The 22153-nt window shown below is 36.5% G+C and overlaps 2 protein-coding genes across 10 annotated transcripts in view; both read right to left on the reverse strand.

The window, feature by feature from the left end:
• Positions 1–83: 83 nt before the first annotated feature.
• Positions 84–13671, reverse strand: dpysl5a (dihydropyrimidinase like 5a). Its single transcript, XM_042742637.1, has 13 exons — positions 13520–13671; positions 9630–9898; positions 7331–7489; positions 6982–7161; positions 6734–6802; positions 6482–6526; positions 5052–5127; positions 4787–4943; positions 4530–4671; positions 2317–2459; positions 1989–2196; positions 1737–1905; positions 84–1640 (listed from the first exon to the last, which is right to left on the reverse strand). Exons 2-13 carry the CDS (start codon positions 9888–9890, stop codon positions 1555–1557), a joined length of 1695 nt encoding a protein of 564 aa, XP_042598571.1. The 5' UTR covers positions 9891–9898; positions 13520–13671; the 3' UTR covers positions 84–1554.
• Positions 13672–17653: 3982 nt separating this feature from the next.
• Positions 17654–22153, reverse strand: part of dnmt3ab (DNA (cytosine-5-)-methyltransferase 3 alpha b) — a 54192-nt gene continuing 49692 nt past the window's right edge. For 5 of the 9 annotated variants that reach the window (XM_042742641.1, XM_042742640.1, XM_042742642.1 and 2 more), the window contains 5 exons: positions 21564–21649; positions 21409–21478; positions 21213–21331; positions 21098–21127; positions 17654–20734 (listed from right to left, as the gene is read on the reverse strand). In XM_042742641.1, the coding sequence (XP_042598575.1) occupies positions 20593–20734; positions 21098–21127; positions 21213–21331; positions 21409–21478; positions 21564–21649 (447 nt within the window). In that variant the 3' untranslated portion in view covers positions 17654–20592. The remainder of the gene's footprint in view (positions 20735–21097; positions 21128–21212; positions 21332–21408; positions 21479–21563; positions 21650–22153) is intronic. The other 4 variants (XM_042742644.1, XM_042742643.1, XM_042742645.1 and 1 more) reach the window with 1 other exon arrangement.

The following is a 22153-nucleotide window of genomic DNA, read 5'->3' on the forward strand; positions in this document are numbered from 1 at the left end:
TTTAATAACGTAATTATAAAGTGTATTATAAGCATGTATATAAATATTATATGTTGCATTTTATTCAATGATACATGCAGTCATGAGGTTGAAGGGAGTTTATTTGCACTTTTTCATGAGATAAACATAATACGTTAATACGTCCAACTGTAGTGCATACACAGCTCATATTAAAAAATTGAAAAGCATACAGAAAATCCAGAATAAAAAAACACATGAATATTCAGCACCAACAGAAATGTTCTTGCCATTCTACTGCTTGTGTGACTGGAACATTGTACAGCTAAAGTTACTGTGTTTCGAACGGTCTCTACAGAAGCTCTTCAAGTGCTTAGTTAGACATACATGTAGAAAAAGAACACATGCCTCAGTCTGGTGTCTTTTAACAGGGTTGGTTAGTGTTGATCAGAAGTGTCTGACTTGTTTTGGAACATGCAGATCAATAGTCACTAATGCACAGTGTTAAAGTTCAGTGAACAACTGTCTTTACAGTTCAGTGTTCGGCTAACAGTTCATTCTAGAACAGACATAACGCTACACTGCAAAAATTATGCTATTGTTATGAAGAATAACTTGTACTGTAAGTGCCTGTAACACTAACAGGGAATGTAGACTTAGTGGATAAAAAGAAAATCTGGTCAGTGAAAAATGAAAGATCGATTCATGTTTAGATGAGTTAAATTTGATATGTAACATTGTAAACAATGTTATTCGTAATTCACATTTTAGAAGGTCAGGTACGTGTGCTTATAAATGACATTAGGAAAATTAAAAATGCTTCTTATAAATGACTTTTTTGAATGTATAAGCAATACAAGTGACCTGTGTCATGAACTAAAACTAGAACTATAACAGAGAAACAATCAAATATCTTGTACTGCCTTTGAAGTTTGAGTGTCGGAAATAAGAACAAATATTAACACCTCGACACAAAGCAAAAATTGGTTTGTTCCTGCTGTCAGAAAGTGTTGTCAAACGGTGGAGTTGTAAGTGTAGAGAGGCAGAGTGTTAATGTACACAAGTGTAACTCCAGAGATAAACACTGAGGTAAATGTATAGTCATCTGCCAACACATTAAAACAGTTCAAATATTAAATAACTTTACAATGGTTCACATTTTCAAGCCATGACCAAATACACAAACTAATAACATTCCCATTCTTAAATAACTTTGCAGTTGTTATCTTTAAAACGGGTTAAACGGCAGCTTACGTTTTAATGTGGTAACAAAAACAATTAGTAAAAGGATCTGTCATTTATTTAGCACTACAACAGTGTTGCATTTGAACACAACCTTCACTATTTCATTTGACTGAATATGAAGAACAAAACACCCTGTAACATTACCAAATCTCTTACAATAATTTCCAATGTATACCTTGTTTTCCAATTTCCACACAAATATATTTTTTCCCTTGTATACACACACACATATATAAAAACACACAGGAATTTAGTTGCAAGTGATTCAAATTAAATAATTTTCATCAGATGTGAGGTTGTCAAAAATGTAGGTGTTCAGTTGCAGACTTGCGCAATCGTTGATCCGAAATGTTACCAGATTCCACTAGAACGACCACCAGGTGGAGCCAGAATCCTCGCGGAAGCTCTCTTTGGAACACTGTCATCAATTTGGGCTCCTAGCAAAAAAATAAAGACTGTTGAGCTGTGTATGTGTGTGTTTTAGTGTCAAGTGTAGTACTGTTTAAGTTAAGATTTAATGCAGACTACTGTACCAGACAAACTAAAGCTGGACTCATGTAGGTCTCTCATTCCTCCGTGGCGCGTGCAGGGTCGTGGGTTCATGTCCCCGTCTGAAGGGCCCACATCCTTCTTCCCTGAATTCTGCACTGCAGCTACATCTCCAGTGTAGGGCGCACGCTCCACCCCCTTGAGTGCTTGACACTGAGAGAAGAGGGTCACAAACAAACAGTCGACGCACTGCGATACAACATGATCTACTGGAGTGAGAGTTGTGCTTTGAGTACCTTCTCCCTCTGCACCATTTTCTTGTAGAGGTAGTCTGAGAAGGTTCGGAGAGGGTAGAACTTTCCTGAGCCCTCGGCACAGGTGAAGATGCCGTTTTCATAGACCACACGACCGCGGCTGATGGTTACCAGCGGGACGCCGTGACAGCGTAGGTTCTCGTACAGATTTACATCTCCACCCTGCCATTGAGTGGTCACAGAGATGGTCCTACAGACACACAGAACCATGTAAACATAGTTCCTTTCATTTCACAATACTTAGTATATGAAATGTTTTTTAAGCTGATTTTTCTCAGCTGATTTGAACTGAATTCATTATTTTGGAGACCTTGTTGATTCTGGATCCCAGACGACCACATCAGCATCGGCTCCAGGGATGATCCTGCCCTTCCTGGGGTAAAGGTTGTAGATCTTTGCAGCATTGGAGCTTGTAACAGCAACAAAACGATTCTCATCCATTTTGCCTCCAACCTATTAAGAAAGATGGATTGAATGAGCTAAAAAAGTTTTTTCCTGACCTCGCCATGATTTTAGTCTTTATTGTGGTTTGTGCAGCAAGTTTATTGTCTATAATATATTATATATACTTTATGTTATATTATAATATAGTTATGTAATTCATTACTTTTGTTATATATTATTTATATACACAACCATTCAAAGGTTTGGGGTCAGAAAGATTTTTAAAGATTGTTATAAAATAATTATTCAAATAAATGCTGTTCTTTTGAACCTAATATTCGTCAAAGAATCCTGAAAAAATGCAGCACGGTTTCAAAAAAAGCAACTGTTTTAGGTTTGACACTAAAGACTCAGGAATCAATTAGATTTTAAAAATTAGGTTTAAAAAAATATACTAACTTAAAAAATATTAACATATAAAAGTCATTTTAAATTATAATAATATTTCACAATATTACTGTTTGTACTGTATTTTTATTACATAAAGGCATCAAAATAATATATATTTTTTTTAATATAAAATAATTGGTGAGTATAAGAGACTTGTTTTATTTAACATTAACAAATCTTCAAATGTTTGAACAGTGCTGTAATATTGATACTTATTGGCACCCTCACATTGTCGCATAACCTTTTTGGATCCATACAAGTCACATAATGTAACTACTATTCATGAGCTACACTTCCAGCACACTAACTGCAAGTATTAATGATTATCATGTGAATATTAAATGTATTACATGACTTTCATCCATTAAATCTGCCAAATTTAAGACTAAGGGCCCTATTTTAACGATCTAAGCGCATGGTCTGGAGCACAAGGCGCAGGTGCAATTAGGGCGTGTCCAAATCCACTTTTGCTAGTTTAACGACAGGAAAACAGTCTAAAAGGTTTGTCCCTATTCTCTTAATGAGTAATGGGTGTGTTTTGGGCATAACGTGCAATAAACCAATCAGAACCTCATCTCCCATTCCCTTTAAGAGCCAGTTGCACTCGCGCCATTGTGGGTTCGCTATTTACATGGCAGAATTTGCAAACGCATCTCCAGAGAGGAAACGAAGCTGCTCGTGCGTGAGCAAATAGGAAGCCTAATTCTGATACATTTAATGACTATCCATTATGACATGTAGGCATATTTATATTTATGTAGCCTACACAATAATCATCTTTAACATTGTAATCCTTTAAATTGTAATATTTGGTTTGTGTGCTGCTGCGTGTCCCTGCGTGTGTAATAAACAGAATGTACGGGCGTTGTGGACCCACCTATAGGCACATATTACTAACGCGATCTTTAAATAACAAAAAATACTGCGCCATTGACTTTAGACCAGGTTTTAGTTGGTCAATGGTGCAGTCTATTTCAGTTGCCTCAAAATAGCAACGCGCCAACAATGCACCTGAACACACCAGCACGCTCATGAGCGCACAAATGCATTTTCTATTTAAACAACTTGGCGCAGGACGTGAAAATGATAACTGCATCGGGCTGAAACTAGTGAAAAACACTTGCGTCGTGCCTGGCAGTGCATTGCACTAGGTGTATGACAGGGCCTTAAGTTCTAGCTTGTATCATAATTTGCATATAATCCATACTTTCCCATAAGTGTTTTAAAGTATCACAAAAATTTGTATTATAGAAAGCATTTAAGTATTTAAAAAATGGTACATCATAGTGGTCTTGATGGTGTACCATTTTCAAAATATTGATTCATGCATGAATTTTAGCCTAACATTGCCCACAACCATGAAGGAAGGGGTTTACAATAATTCTGTTAGAAACAGCTGCATCGTACATTAAGTAATAATTCAATTAATTATTAGTTTTTCACTAATCAAATTTTCATCAAAATGTATTTAAAATGAATCATTACAGCAGACTAAGTACTGTAGGTGAAAGTCAGGTAACAAATAAATATTCATGATATTCATTAATATTCACACCTGGTTGGTGTTAATTTGTTTATATTTATGCAAACAAGCAGAAGTGTTTATTGAGTTCCTACAGGTATTTTAGTTGCAGCATCAAAACTGGTATAAATAATCATCAACCTTTGGCTATGTTAATTGAAACATACCACTCCCCGCTCCCAGATAACACTCATGCGGTCCTGCACCCCAGAAACACCGTGAGGGATTTTAGTGAAGTCGTCTTTGCCCATCGCCTTCTGTTTAGTGGTGAAGGGTCGGTGGTCCGATGTCACGACGTTCAGAGTGTCACTGCATCACAGTGAAAAGGCTTTTATGTGACTGTACATATATGACTGAATGAAACTATTCATGCAGATCAATAGTCACTAAATAAAACCCCTTAGTACACAGTCAATCCACTCACTTTCCCAGAAGGCTGAGCAGGTAATTGGGCGTGTTGGGGTCGAGTCTGAGTGGTGGCACAGTGACGAAAGCAGCTGCATGGGCCCAGTCCTGGTGGTAGTACTGCAGCCCGTTTAAGACAGCATGAGCAGTGGTCGTCTCTCCATGCACCACTTTCCCTGTCGACCAATCATGTTTCAGTATTCAGAGTCACATTATGTCATTTACTGGTGAAGATTCGGGTGTCATATATTAAAGTGACTGTGAATTGGCCTTGAGTGACTTACCCTGCATTTTAGCGGATGCTAAAACATCCCCTGCTGACATGCTGGACACATTCACAAGATATATGGGACAGTGGGCCTAAGAGACAAACAAACAGAAACAATGCTGTGTCTATTGTGTATATGTGTATATTTCAAAACTTTCATTCGTCGCATAGTAACGCTGGGTCAACATGTCAAACATGTTGCTATCTTGACATTCTGTTTACACTACATATGAAATATACATTATGTATATTATGCTTCAGCTGTGAAATAACAGTAAAGGAAGGTTTTTTTTTTAATGAATACTTTTGTTCAGCAAAAGTGTTAAACTGATAAACAGTAAGACACTTATGATGTTGCAAAATATTTATATTTCAAACAAATGTTGTTCTTTCTATTCACTTAAAAATCCTAGAAAAAAAAATTGCATGCTTTCCACAATAATCTTAAGAAGCACAACTGTTTTCGGCATAAATAATAATAAGATTTAAAGATTTTAAAAGATGTATCTTATGTTAAGGCTATATTTATTTGTTCAAAAATATAATAAAAACAGTAATATTCTGAAATATTACAACTTAAAATATTACACACGAATTGCCATTATTTCAGCCTTTTTTTTTGCTGTTTACAACATTTATAGAGCTGTAGAAAAACTGATTACTGAATTAGAGCAGATCTGCAATAGGTTTTGAGTGTATGCATTACCCATGTGTTTTAATTCTAAAATACAGAATCTTTATTTGTTATATATATTGCGCTTCAGTGAAACATTTGAATCTCAAAAGCGCGCTCGGCGCGGGGGCGTGGTCGCATTAGAAGATAATGAAGGGAGACGTGAAAAACGGACATCGCGTTGTTTTCATATGGATAACTTTATCACAGAATATTTGTTTTCAGCAGCACTTGTTTAGTTTAAAAGTAGACATGTCAGGCTTTCTATAGATATCTCTCTCATGTCTCTTCGTTGAGTATTCACTGAGTTACAGTTCATTTTAATGACGCATTTGTAACTGAAGATCAGCGCAGACAAAGGCTGCAGACAGCACACCTTGTTTGTTATCTTTATTTTATAAGTGCACAAAGTTTTGTTGGTTATTATGTCTGTATACAAAAAAAGTAGACCCTTTACAGATTCGACTGATGTATTGCTCTTATCTGTACGATCAAAACTGAAAGTGTAATTTAAGTTCTTTTCGGGGTTATCAGGAGAAAATACCCCAAAACGCGTATACGCGCTAATCGACTCCAGAGGGTTAACACTAAAACGCTCATGTGTAGAACTACTGATACAGCATCTTGCTTAGAAAAGGCCCAATTGTAATCACCCAAGTCCATGTTAGTATTTCAAAAAGCATCACTTCTGAACCAGTAACATCAGTTTGGGTTGTCCCTGGAGCTGTAAACAATGAACAAAATACATCAACACTCCTGTACATCATACTCACTCTGTTAGCGATGGTAATAGCTCGGTGGACGGCCTCTGCTTCCAGCTGCACATGGAAAATTCCCAAGGTAAGTGAAAAAACACAAAAGTCACCAGTGAGACCTAATGATGAACAGACACCTAGGAGTATTAATAATCCATGGAAATGAAATATGTAGACGGGAAGACTAGGATCTGGAGAGAGAGTGGCAGTGTGGCTAACATCTTAAAGGAAAACAATTTCATGGTCACAGGATTTGAATGGTTACTCTACCTCCTCAGGTCTGCTTATCTCAATGCCCTCCGGTCCACTAATACCCAGATCCAGTGCTTCTCTGGCACCCTAGTGTGAATAAAAAAGACATGCAATAACATGATAAATAAGGACTATGCAGGAAGAAAGATGCCAACATTATCCAAAATAAAGGCAGCATCTTATACACTACTGTTCTACAGCTCACTAGGTTTTGAAGCAGAACTTGTTTCTACATTATGGTTTCGCACCGGTTTTCTGATTTATACCTCCGCAACCAGCTCTCCATTCTCGGCATGGACGCGGGCCACAGCACCGATATCCTTACAGTTCTGCAGGGCCTGAAACAGCTCGCTGTCCCTCAGCATGTACATGTCCTTATATGCCATGAACATCTGGAAGGAGTTCACCCCTTTGTCCCGCACCAGCGTCTCCATTTGAGCCCTAACCTGTGATGACAAGACAAGTCAAGTCACCTTTATTTCTAAACCACTTTATATAAAACATATTGTGTCAAAGCAGCTCCACAGTAATAAACAGGAAAAGCACTGAATCAGTTACGGAAACTCAACTATGGAGACAGAGTTTGCCTACTCAGCAATCACACAATTTTTGTACCTTTGTTCCCCACCAGGTCACTCCCACATGAAGAGCGTAATCACAGCAGGTCTTGGCATCAGCGTGAGAGCGGCACTTTTCATAAGCGTCCAGCAATGATTCGTTCTTCTCTGGCAGCACATGACCAATCACCATAGTGGTGCCTCCAGCCAGAGCAGCCTAGAATTAAACAAACAACAGACTGATCTATACAGCATCAATACCAATCAGTCGGTTTAATGGGCCAACAACAACATAACATAATACCTGCATGCTCACAAAAGCTTTGCATGAAATAATTAATTGCAAAACAGCACTCAGAAAACATTAATCAAGGTTAACTTCGACCTGTATTTGAGAAGTGTATTCAAAATGTATCCGGAAGAGTTGCTAAGCCATTGTTTCATGGTGTTCTTGGTAGTTGTTTATAGGGATTTATATGCGATTACATTTACATTTTTTATTCATTCAGCAGACGCCTTTATCCAAAGCGACTTATATGATGTTCTTTTCATTATTAAGGCATTGCTAAGAACTTCTGACATTGCTGGAGTGATCCAGTAGTTGCTAGGGTGTGCACAATAATGAATATTGCATTGCTGATATAAACTTTTTTGTATTTTATATGTACAATAAGAACAATAATTGCAACATATGGTTAGAAAGCATGCATCTTGCAGTGTTAGAATGTCAGCCGTCAAGACAATCTGAAACATAATCTGAAGATCACAATCTGAAAACATCTTGCGAAGACGCAACCCATAGCAGTGCATTATGACCCTTCAGATTGTCTGATGGCAGACAAAAGTAAACGATAAATGGATGAGAGATCGTTACAAATACGTGAATAAAAAACACTGAACACAGAAGCTCAAATGTGTGTGACACTAGAACAGACCTCACTTGTTCTCGCGTGTCACACATGCACGTTTCTTCTTATTTTGGGTTTATTTGTTTGTTTTTTTGTTTTATTTGCACCTGTTTTAAGTCAGTGTGAAAAATCCACCAAAATGTTATACAATAATAATATGCATTGCTCATAATGCTTTAGCCAACACTACTAATTAATATCCCACACTATCTGTCTGAGCATAATGTTCTTACAGACAAACACATAATTAGTAGAACACTTTTTTTCAGTATGAGGAAACAATGATTAACAGTAATTCAACCACAAAAACGGTCCTCTTTAAAAGCATCTCTCAGCTGACACAATCCGGGCAGCTACATCTACTGAAGGGGCGTGTATTTGTGCACCATTGTCTTCCAGCACAATGGCACGAGTGGCTTTTGCAGCAGTCTTTGCAGCAGTGCTCCTGTATCTATGGAAACAGAATCTGATCTCCATTTGTCTCTGCGCCCGGCGAGTCTCATGGCTGTAGCGGGGAGGAGGGGGGAAGAGAATGCCACTTGTGTTGCCAAGGCTAACAATAACAGCGCCGATAACAACTCTTTATTTGTCATCTCAAAGCCCCCAGCACTCTGGGAATAAGAGCGTGTATGTATTTGTGAGGGAGAATCGAGCCCTGCGGATGATGGAGGCAGACTGTGAGTGTGTAATGCTCACTCTTGCATCTCAGTGTCTGCTAAGTGACCCATGGGATTTATTTAGGCAGGGCTGCTGAAGCGAGTGCATCACTGCTTTTGAAGTATTTATAAAACAGGAACAAATGAATATGACATTAAATGGATGTTACATCGCACATCATTTTAGTTCAGATCTTCCACTGTATGAAAACGCTTATCTGAAAAAACTCATATTGCATAAAATACAATGCAAGGAAAATCAAAATAGGTCTACATTTTTTTTAAATGATTTAGAGTACAATACTCTATGCAGTACTACAATACTAGTTACTTCTGAGGAGAAGAACTTATTGAGATGTCGTGAGATAATAGGCCACAGGCAGATGGTGGGAGCCACCCAAGGTGTGGGGGGTCCCAAGTCAAAAAATCAATTGTTTGCTTCTACTTTTTCTCTATATGCCCCAACTGGAATCAAAATATTCATAACCACAGCAACATATATGATTATCAGTCAACGTAAATCAGTATTTTACTTCTGTAATGTGACATAATTCCAAAGTGAAACAGGACATAAAACGTTGGGTGGGACTTGATTTTAACCTTTGGGAACTGAATGAATTGAGAGAGGAGGGACTGAAATATGAGGCCTTGATGATGTCAGCCAAATTAAAATGTTGTTCAGAGGTGGAGCAAGATTTTCTTTAGAATAACATGGACTGATCAATAATTCCTAGTATGACCAATAACATATTATGAATTTAAATCAATTGTGAGTAAATTCTGACTTTCATACCTTGGTGCCGCTGTAGAAGTCATCCGCGGTGCTGGCGTTCATAAAGCTCTCGTTCAGGTGAACACTGGTGTCTATGCCACCCGGAAGCACCAGCTTTCCTGTGGCATCTATAACCTTGGCCCCACCTGGGATCATCAGCTCCTTGCCCACTTGCTGGATAATGCCATTCTCGATGTACACATCCGCTTCTTGTGTGAAGTCATCGTTCACCACTTTACCTCCCTTTATAAGAATGCGCACCGTTGCTGAGCTGGAAGACATGGTTCAACCTACGAGAATCCAAAGACAGTATTGATGTGTATTATACAACACTACAGGGTCTTTATAACCCATTCAGTCATTTTTTGAAAGAAATAATACTAATGATTAAGGAAGCATTAAATTGATTAAAAATGACAGTAAATGTTTTTTTTTTTTTTTTTTCATTATTACAAAAGATTTCTATTTCAAATAAATGTTCTATTCAGCAATGATTCCTGAAAAAAACATATTATGTTTTCCACAAAAATATTAAGCAGCACAATTGCATATGCAACCATTTTTTGAGAATGTGCGAGTTAAAATATAACGTGGTCGGATTTGTGCGAGTCCTTGGTCTGCTCTGCTCCATACAGCGCGTGCTGCAGAGCCGCAGCACAGTGTATCAGGAGTCAGATTTCACAGATCACGTGAAGACACTGATAGAGGTGCTTTCTGTACGAACGCTTCGGGTGTATCGCTACATCAGCACAAGCACAAAGGTGCGTACGGCAAAAATTACTCGAAAACAATGATGGATGGAGGATTTGGTTTTCACATAAAATATAAAAGTAAAGTAAAAGACCACTTCTTAAACCAGAGAAGGTGAACATGTTGGTTTTCTTGGGAAAAAAATGCAAGCACTGTCATCGACAGCCAATTTAGTTTAAATAAACTTTTTGTTTTGATTTTGAAAAGGCTGTTATCTTTATTGTTTAGCTCACGTTACGTTATGGAGGCTTTCGTTTATTTGATTCCACTGTGTTTTCTAAACTTTCTGTAATTTATTAGTCGATATATTATACGGCATATGTGGTGTGAGCCATGCATCGTCTTATTTTTGTTAATATAAACATTATATATGCTAGTTTGTCATTGTACTGTTTTATTGTTTGTTGTGCTCTTCATTAAGAATAACAATGAATCCATCTTTTTAAGCATTTGTTTTAGTCTTAAAAAGTGAAAGGTGTAAAGATATAAGCACAACAGAAAACTATCTTTACTTGTAAAACGTGACATTTAGATCGCGAATTTGAAAATGAAAGTGAATTTTTCACAAAATTCGAATCATAAATAATACTGATGAAAAAGAACGGGTTGAATGTTAATCCCACATTTGTTACCATAACTATTAACTATGATTACAGAAAAAAACTATTCATCAGCATGCATTGATTAATCTCATGTTGTAGCAAAAATATGAAGCCTATTAAATCATTTAAATTTTAATTTCCAGAAATGTTCCACTATATTGAGAATATACTGATACTTCCAGGTTTTCCATGACCGTGGGAAGTGGGAACCCTGTTTATATAATAATATACACCCCATTCTTTTGGAATGACATCACATGTCTCAACAGAGAGCTTGCAGCAATCCATTTTTCCACATTTGGGCTATGAAAAACCAATTATGTCCTTACTTGACGTCCAAACAGGATCAATCATTCATATCACAGCCCAATTGTTCCACAACATTAGTTTAAAGAGGTTGCAAAGCATTACGGCATTCTAGAATCTCACTTTAGTGGGTAAACTGACACCAACATGTGTGATTATCGTCAGCTTGGCATGATTAGTCACATTATCGACTCCAGCCTTTAACATGGTAATTACATGTGAACATGTTAATTATTCATGACACATTAAAGCAATTTCAGCACTGCAACAAACGTTCCAGTAATGTTGATTCAACAAAACCTCAACATCCAACACACTACAGAAACAGGGTGTGGAAATCATATTAAATGCTCAAAAATGATCAGAGCAATTCTGACCCAGATTTCCCAGTGCTGCATGTGCAGGGATGTGGGATCGTTAGCAGGAAATATATGTAGGCTAGCAGCTGTTGCTGTACATTCCCTGCAGCACCGCACTTCCTTATGATCTAATCCCAAGTGAAAGTGTGCATGCGAGTCTATGCTGCAAAGTGAGTCGGGGGCAGGTGGGTGCGGCATATTCACAGTACGGCGCTGGCCAGGGTTCCCCCCACCCCTCTGTTCTGAGCCCCTGATGGTGAATGGCGTGTGTGTATGTGTGCAAGGAGGGGCTACTATGGAGCTGGAGAATAAGGGTGTGTCCTCAGACATCCTACTATAAAAAGAAACAGTATGGTGCATGAGCTACATCTGTCCTGTCCTCACAACACAGCCTGAAGAAAAATTATTGGAGCATTTGTTCCTCGCCATGACTCATGTAGGCCTTCCTCAGGAATGACCCACTTTTGAACCGTGCCATATTCCATAAGATCCAGATGGCAATCTTCTGGGTAGCATGAAGCACATGAAAACTTCTGATCTTTCTTGTGGAAACAGCTTCCATTCAGTAAAACAGGACGGGATATTCAGTGCAATTTGAACTATTTGAGCAGAAAGAATAAGTCCAATTAACTGAATATATATATATATTCTAAATTTAATTATATAATAATTAAATTATAATTAATTAAATAATTATAATAATTCTACATTTAATTTTAATTTAAAATATACTTATTTAATTTTAAATTAAATAAATAATATTTAAAATTATATATTGTTTAAGACAATAAATATATGTACAAAAATAATATTTACATTATATTAAATAAAATATTAATTGTCCTAATAGAGAAAATAAATGGAATGGAAAAACAGGAAGAATTGGTGCAATATATGTAATATACATCATTTCAAATATTATTTTAAATTGCATAAAAATATTTTTAATTATATACTGTATTCCACAATTTATATAATTTAAAATATTTTAAAATGTATTTATTATATTTATTGTACTATATTATATTATTTACATTTTTATGCTGAAATGTTCAGTAGTAAAATTAAAGGAATGAAAAGACAAATTATCTATCTATACATACATATATATTATTTTAGAATAATATATATTTATATAGCACATATATATATATATATATATATATATATATATATATATATATATATATATATATATATATATATATATATATATATAAAATTTCAAAATGTTCATGCTAGAATACTTTTAGTTTGCAAAGCATGCATGCAGTCACGTGAAGTGTAAACATGACTTAAAGATGTATTTTATGAGCATGTACACATGCACATTTTGTGCAATGCAGTGCATGAGTAATGTCTTCTGATATGTAGATTGCATGGACGAGGCTTCATTTAGAGGCTGATGATGGTGATGATGTAGACTCATCCCATTTGGACCACATCGAGGGTGTCACACAAAGGGGCGACCAAGCCCTTACTCTACACAACACATTCAATCTGTCTCAAGGCATCAAGAAATGCCAACATGCTTTGGTTTTTCAACATTTATAAAGATATCACAACGGCTTCATAACGGAAATATCAGATGTCGGGCGTGAGCTCTGGTTTAATCGTGTTTATTGCTGGTGGGCTCGAGCTGTTTATGGACATAACTTACGACATCCACATTTATCGGCTAGATTATTAAATATCATTCAATCGATAGTTCAAAATTACCACCCCACATTAGGAAAGATATACGGGAAACACGAGACGCAAGACTGAGAGATTCTTTCCATACCACAAAATTACACGATTCCGAGCCAAGCAATATATCTCTGTGCTAGTCACTGAGGAGTTTCTAAATATAGCTTACAAATGAATGCAAAATAGCGAGGCATAGTGCACTTACTTCTTTGTTATATCCTTAAAAAGCGCTTTTCCTTCACTTTCAGCACTGGTGAACAATAAAGCCTGTTAGACGGCAGGCAGACACGGGCAGATGCTTCGGTTGGTAAACCTTACGCTTGCAGCAGCATCCAGACAGTGAGAGCCGGCGCTGACCAATCACAGGAGAGATACACAGCGATGGCCTCAGCAGCGGCCAATGGCATTGCAGTATGGGCGTGTTCTGTCGTCAGTGGTACGTACCATTTCTACAGATTTATAGGGGATGGAACTGGATCATTATGCCAATGTGGCAACCGTGCATACTAGACGATGAAGTACTATTTTTTTTATGTATATTAATATAAAATGTACAAATATTTAACCAAAATACCATAGATATTGTAAAAAATATAATCATTAATAAATATATTTATTTTTATTATTGCTAAATATATACATGAATAAACTAATACAATAATTTAAAAGTGTATATATAGTTGTGTTCATATACTTATGGTTATAATAAATATTATTATTTAAAAAAATTTTTTAGACGTTTCCAGAATGTAACCATTATATATAATACAGATACACAAAGTATTACATATTATGCAAAATACCAAATTATAAAAAATCAACATTATTCAAATACATTTATTATATGTTCATATATATATATATATATATATATATATATATATATATATATATATATATATATATATATATATATATATATATATATATATATATATATATACACACCCTAGAATATAATATACTCTATGCAATATACCCTAGAATACAATATACCAATACTCATATTCAAACACACACACACATCTCAAAAAAATATAATATCTTTAAAAAATATATTTTTCTGTAACATTTTCTAGATTCATTACATGTAAAGCATTTCAATTTTTTTATTTTTTATTTTGATGATTAGAGCTTACAGCTTATAAAAGTAAAAAATCAAGTATCTCAAAATATTAGAATATTTACTAAGATCAATAAATAAAACAGAAAAGCTCAAGTATGTTCATTTATGATCTCAATACTTGGTCGGGGCCCCTTCAGCACAAACTCCAGCATCAGTGAGGTGTGGCATGGAAGCGTTCAGCCTGCAGCACTGCTGAGGCACTATTGAGCCTTTAGCTTGTCTGTATTGTTGTATCGACTGTTTCTCATCTTTCACTTGAAAATATCCCATAGATTCATATGGGGTTCAGGACAGGTATTTTGGCTGGCCAATCAAGCACAGTAATATCATGGTCAGCAAACCACTTGGAAGTAGTTTTGGCACTGTGGGCAGGTGCTAAAGTCCTGCTGGAAAACTAAATCAGTATCTCCATTAAGCTTGTCAGCAGATGGAAGCATAAAGTGCTCCTAAATCTCCTGGTAGATGGCTGCATTGACTTTGGACTTAAACACAGTGGACCAACACCAGCAGAAGTCACGGCACCCGAATCATCACTGAATTCAGAAACTTCACACTGGACTTCAAGCAGCTTGGATTCTGTGCCTCTCCAGTCTTCCTCCAGACTCCAGACCTTGATTTCCAAATGAAATGCAAAATTTACTTTCATCTGAAAAGAGGACTTTGGACCACTGAGCAACAGTCCAGTTCTTTTACTTCTTAGTCCAGGTAAGATGCTTCTGACATTGTTTCTGTTTCAGAAGTGGCTTGGTAGCCCTTTTCCTGAAGACATCTGAGCGTGGTGACTCCTGATGCACTGACTCCAGCTTCAGTCCACTCCTTGTGAAGCACTCCCAAGTATTTGAATCAGCTTTGCTTGGCAGTATTCCCAAGGCTGTGGTCATCCCTGTTGCTTGTGCACCTTTTCCTTCCCATTTTCTTCCTTCCAGTCAACTTTGCATTTAATATGCTTTGATACAGCACTCTGTGAACAGCCACCTTTTTCAGTAATGACCTTCTGTGACTTCCCCTCTTTGTGGAGGGTGTCAGTGATCATCTTATGGACTATTGCCAAGTCAGCAGTCTTTCCTATTATTGTGGTTTCAAAGAGCAAGAAAGACCCGGAATTTATACTGTAGGGACTGTCATTTAATGAAGCTCAAATGTATATTATTATAATTTTTTGAGATACTAGATTTTTGACTTTCATGAGCTGTATAAGCTCTAATCATCAAAATTAATACAAAAAAACTTTTGAAATGTTTAACTTTACATGTAATTAATCTAGAATGTATCAAATTTTCACTTTTTGAAATAAGTTACGAAAAAAAAACTTTTTCACAATATTAAAATTTTTTGAGTTACACCCGTATGTAAATATATAATAATTAAATATATATATATATATATATATATATATATATATATATATATATATATATATACAGGTCCTTCTCAAAAAATTAGCATATTGTGATAAAAGTTCATTATTTTCCATAATGTAATGATAAAAATTAAACAAGAAATATTTCAGGTCTTTTATTGTTTTAATACTGATGATTTTGGCATACAGCTCATGAAAACCCAAAATTCCTATCTCAGAAAATTAGCATATTTCATCCGACCAATAAAAGAAAAGTGTTTTTAATACAAAAAAAAGTCAACCTTCAAATAATTATGTTCAGTTATGCACTCAATACTTGGTCGGGAATCCTTTTGCAGAAATGACTGCTTCAATGCGGCGTGGCATGGAGGCAATCAGCCTGTGGCACTGCTGAGGTGTTATGGAGGCCCAGGATGCTTCGATAGCGGCCTTAAGCTCATCCAGAGTGTTGGGTTTTGCGTCTCTCAACTTTCTCTTCACAATATCCCACAGATTCTCTATGGGGTTCAGGTCAGGAGAGTTGGCAGGCCAATTGAGCATAGTAATACCATGGTCAGTAAACCATTTACCAGTGGTTTTGGCACTGTGAGCAGGTGCCAGGTCGTGCTGAAAAACGAAATCTTCATCTCCATAAAGCTTTTCAGCAGATGGAAGCATGAAGTGCTCCAAAATCTCCTGATAGCTAGCTGCATTGACCCTGCCCTTGATAAAACACAGTGGACCAACACCAGCAGCTGACATGGCACCCCAGACCATCACTGACTCTGGGTACTTGACACTGGACTTCAGGCATTTTGGCATTTCCTTCTCCCCAGTCTTCCTCCAGACTCTGGCACCTTGATTTCCGAATGAAATGCAAAATTTGCTTCCATCCGAAAAAAAGTACTTTGGACCACTGAGCAACAGTCCAGTACTGCTGCTTCTCTGTAGCCCAGGTCAGGCGCTTCTGCCGCTGTTTCTGGTTCAAAAGCACACGCCTGTGCACGGTGGCTCTGGATGTTTCTACTCCAGACTCAGTCCACTGCTTCCGCAGGTCCCCCAAGGTCTGGAATCGGTCCTTCTCCACAATCTTCCTCAGGGTCCGGTCACCTCTTCTCGTTGTGCAGCGTTTTTTTGCCACACTTTTTCCTTCCCACAGACTTCCCACTGAGGTGCCTTGATACAGCACTCTGGGAACAGCCTATTCGTTCAGAAATTTCTTTCTGTGTCTTACCCTCTCGCTTGAGGGTGTCAATGATGGCCTTTCTGGACAGCAGTCAGGTCGGCAGTCTTACCCATGATTGCGGTTTTGAGTAATGAACCAGGCTGGGAGTTTTTAAAAGCCTCAGGAATCTTTTGCAGGTGTTTAGAGTTAATTAGTTGATTCAGATGATAAGGTTAATAGCTCGTTTAGAGAACCTTTTCATGATATGCTAATTTTTTTAGATAGGAATTTTGGGTTTTCATGAGCTGTATGTCAAAATCATCAGTATTAAAACAATAAAAGACATGAAATATTTCAGTTGGTGTGCAATGAATCTAAAATATATGAAAGTTTAATTTTTATCATTACATTATGGAAAATAATGAACTTTTATCACAATATGCTAATTTTTTTTAGAAGGACCTGTATATATATATATATATATATATATATATATATATATATATATATATATATATATATATATATATATATATAATTTTTAAATATTAATATTACACATCCTTTCTAGAATATTATATTGAAACATTCAATACAAATAATACATTTTTAGAAGTTAAATGTTATTTAACTAATAATTATATACATTAATAATTTACTTAATAATCACGTATCATTTTATGGTAAATACTTGCAAAGAAAACACAACTTTTTCACAAAAAACAATACATTTATTCAAGTGTTCTCCAGCACAAGTACATAAGGAGCCTTTTTTCTTCGTTCTGGGCACATAACGAAAGAAAGGGGGAGAGGTGGCGAATGATTGCTACATTTGCTGTATGAGCTGATTGCAAAAGAAGAGAAGACTTGAAAAAAGATTATATGACACAACAGAGGTCACAAATATCAACAGTGTCACTGAGATATACAGAGAACCTGTTAGGAGAGCAAACAAGAGGCTGTTACAGCCAAATATTTATATATATCTATATATATATATACCCAAATAAAGCAAATGAAATTTAACAAAACAGAAAAGAAATCTAAAAAAAAAAAAATTAAACAAAAGAAGATGGAGGGCTGGATATATGGCATGGAATGTAGGACTTAGAAGCAATTCTGCCTGGATATTAAGCAAGTACATGTTAACAGCAAAATTTATTACATTTTTTTTATTTTTTTTATTTCCCATTATGAGTACATGATTTCCCACAGATAAGCACCAACTACAGCAATGTCTATTCTAAAACAATATAAGAATCTTTCATCATTTATAATAATTTTTTTTCAAGTACAAAGTTAAAATGCCTTTGTTAATATCTTTATACGGGAGAGTAAAATAATAGTGCTTCTCCAATACTACAAGAAACAATCGAAAAAAGACAAGTTTATTTATTTTCCAAATAATATATTTTTTTCTCAATTAGATAAAATGTTTAGCACCTTAGGAAACACCTACAATCCCTCTCTTAGTACTTAAAACAAGAATTAAAAAGCAAATCGAAACACACTTTTGTATGTAGGGCTGTGCAGTAAAGATGGGACTGTTAAAATCACTTAGCGAACTCATTCTTTAGTTTGATCCTCCGTTTGACACACATAAATATGAATTACAAAAGACACCCTGCTGCTTTATAGCTTATGTCAATTAGCCTGTTGCCATTTTGTCAATTACCCCCCTCTTGCGATTTGAGTGCTGTTTTGATTCTATGATATATATTAGCAAAGAATTATATTTGTACATCTCATAGGTCATTAAAAAAAGCAACAGACAATTTCTATGTACAAAATGTACAAAAAGAAACAAATCTGGGCGTCGATAAAATTGGGAAAATAATAAAAGCAACTTTGCTTGAACGTGACGAATGTTAAGGTATGTAAGCAGTGCAATGCCTTAAATTAAAAAAGAGCCTAACGAGGATTTCATCAGAGCCCGTTTCTAACCAGATTCACAAATTTAGCCTATATAGCTTGCGTGATAACTACATTATTGACATGGTCAACATCCACCATTGGCAAACATAATAATGTTTTCAGATCTACGCTAGGGACCAGACGTAGTTAACCCCATCCGACTACTTTTCCTACAGGGATACTTAACAAACACACTCACTTTGGGATTATATAAAGCGGTAAGAACCGTGAGCAGACACTATACTGTATATATGATAAAGCGACTCTGTAGCACATGGAAACATGAGAGGGGTGCTATTCGAATTCGGCCCCTTCACCACCGGCACGACAGACGGATTTATTCTATCCTAGCTCATTCGTTCACATCTATTGGCACAGCCCTACTGTACACAACAAAGTATTACCTTATATAACGGCAAGAGTTTCACATCATTAAACATAACCGAAAAAAAAAAGAACAATTCACAAGAATCAAGGAGAAAGATTTAAAAAAAAATATCAAAGAAATAAAGAAGTATACATATACAAAAGTGCTCGATATTGTTGGTAACACAGCACAAAAAATAGCTATTAAAAGGTAGAAGAACATTGTGAAGCCGCACCTTTAAAGTTTTGCACCTGACTGAGAATAGCCTGCGGACGCCGCAGTTGAAGGCTGATTCACCTGGCCGACAAAACAACCGACCGACCGACCGACCGACGCCATTCTTCCTGCGGCCGCCACGCGCGCTAAGAGTTGTACAGTAATGATTCTGGCCTGTGTGACACTAGAAAAAAAGTAGCTCACCACAGCCTTTGATTTCAAGGTATGGATGACAAAAACATCACCGCCCATGTGGCTGGTTTCATGCGTTCGGATTGCAGGCATACTGAAGGAAGCAGACCTCAAAGACTGAAAGGCTGAGGCGTGTTTTTGTCTTTTTTTGAAAAGAGCACCAGAGAATATTGTACAAAAAGGCTGTAAAAGATATAAAATGAGATGTGGCAGACCTGGCTTGACCTGTCATTTTTTTTCATCGTTTGTTTTTTTCAACGTTTCAGTCGTTCGTTTAACCTGGCGATGGTACAAAACGTGACCCCATGATCTTGTTCCGAGTAGTAGCACCACATGAGTTGCAATGTTTTTCACCACCTTGAAGCACCATATTGTCACCTATTACAGTAGTACCTTTATTACCTTCAGTTGTGTATAGAAACTGTAAACAAAGAGGTATTTGTGATCTGGTGTTTTGGATTGATTAAGACAGAGCTCCCCTGACACTAAGAGAAAACTTTTTTTTCCCGCTCTTACCAAGGCTCAGACGCTGGAGGAGAGGAAAGAGACACGCCCCGCGGGAATTAGATCGATCCGCGACCCGACAGTCGAAAAACTCAGGAGGCGAAATGTTTGGGCGAACTAAATGCGATTTCCGTCTCAACGAATTTCTCGTTTCTTGTTGCATCGTCTCTCAGTGCCCGAAAAGGAGGCCATGTCTCAAGTATAGCTTGCACACATAAATCAAATACTGGATAACACTGCTAAAAAGTCAAATGAATGATAAAAAAAAATTAAATAGAATTAAAAAAAAGAGTCAATTATTCCAAACCAGAAGAAAAAAACCAAAACAAAACATGAAATACCTTCTTTTTTTTTTTTTTCTGATGTCGAACTTCCAAATAACATACGAGAGCTCGCTTTCGATGCTCTTGGTATTACATCGGTTTCGATTTTTCTCATCTGTACTGGATTTGAGTTCAGATGCAGGCGAAGTATTCTTTTAGTGGTGCAAACAAGTGACGGATGACCGGGACGCTCCACGACCTTCCCAGCAGCCTCTGCCTGGCCAGACGACTCATGTTTGACACGTCTGTGTAATGCACAGGGAAGCCGAACACCCTGATAAGAAGTGAAAAGAGCAAGTGTGAATACATTTTAGTACAAGTCTAGTACATTAAGTTCAACTAAATGAAGCAACAATGCATTGACTTTCTTTTCTGTCTTAACTGACCACTTGTGTTTGAATCTCCAAAGAGGATTTTAAATCAAGCCAGGTTAAAATATACCAAAACAGGAAGAAAATTGTGTTTGTCAAGCAATTTCATGGTGTATATAAATGTTTACATCAATGTATATCAATGGATTACATAAGACATGTCTCATTGTATTGATATGTAGTCATATTCTGTTCTGCTGAGTAAGATATGGTTTCAGTGAGCCAGTAGATGACGGATGATTCAATCAATATAAGATAAAACTCACTGTTCACTGAAGCGGGCCCTCGAGATCTCTCTGTTGAATAAATGTCAGTGTGACATTTTACATTTACATTTGGACTTACAGCTTAGAACATTTTAAAGGCATTTCTTCTCAGTACCTCTCCATCTCAGTGCACCACAGGATGTCCTCTTTGTCATTCATGAAGACAGGGAAGTGCTGGTCTTTGCCCTGCTTTATGGAATTTGACCGAGTGGTGATGGTCCGCACTTTATCAAACTATAAAATATGCGAAAAGAAACTGATTTAAACTGCTTAATCCAGAAATCAGTCAGGGGCTGGTCTAGTAGAAGTACCTTAGCTGTCCTGCCATGCTCCAAACAGTCTTGAAGGTCCAGTTTATCAGTGCACATGGCGGTCAGCGGTCTGAGAGGAAAAGGAAATAGAAAGGTAAAATGATAAAGTGAGAGATTAAATAATGAAATGAATGAAGAGTCCATGTCCAACTAACCTGTTCATGCCAGGCAGGTTACCCCAAAAGTAGCGCGCTCTGTGGGCAGCAGACACCTCCTTGGCATCGATCATCACTGGGTTGCACTACGATATATAAACAAATAAATAAATAAATTAGTGCTGACAAACGATTAATCGCGATTAATCAAAATTAAGTTTTTGTTTACATAATATATATGTGTGTGTACTGTGTATATTTATCATGTATATATAAATAACAGTATATGTTTTGAAAATATGTATGTATAAATTTATATTATAAATAAATATATTTAACATACAAATAAAACATATTTTTCTTAAATATATACATGCTTGTGTGTGTATTTATATATACATAATAAATATACACAGTACACACACACATATATATTATGTAAACAAAAACTTTTACTTTAGATGCGATTAATCGCGATGAATCGTTTGACAGCACTGATAATAAATAGATAATAAAATATATCCTAAACCTTTGTAATATTGACTCTAGCAAGCATATAACGGGTTCATTCGTTTCTACACAGCAGGTCATTTAACCACTAGGTGGCAGCAAAACCTACTGGTTTATATTAAAGCCCCACTGACAGTATA

This window comes from Cyprinus carpio, chromosome B17 (assembly GCF_018340385.1).
Source record: "Cyprinus carpio isolate SPL01 chromosome B17, ASM1834038v1, whole genome shotgun sequence".
NCBI lineage: Eukaryota > Metazoa > Chordata > Actinopteri > Cypriniformes > Cyprinidae > Cyprinus > Cyprinus carpio.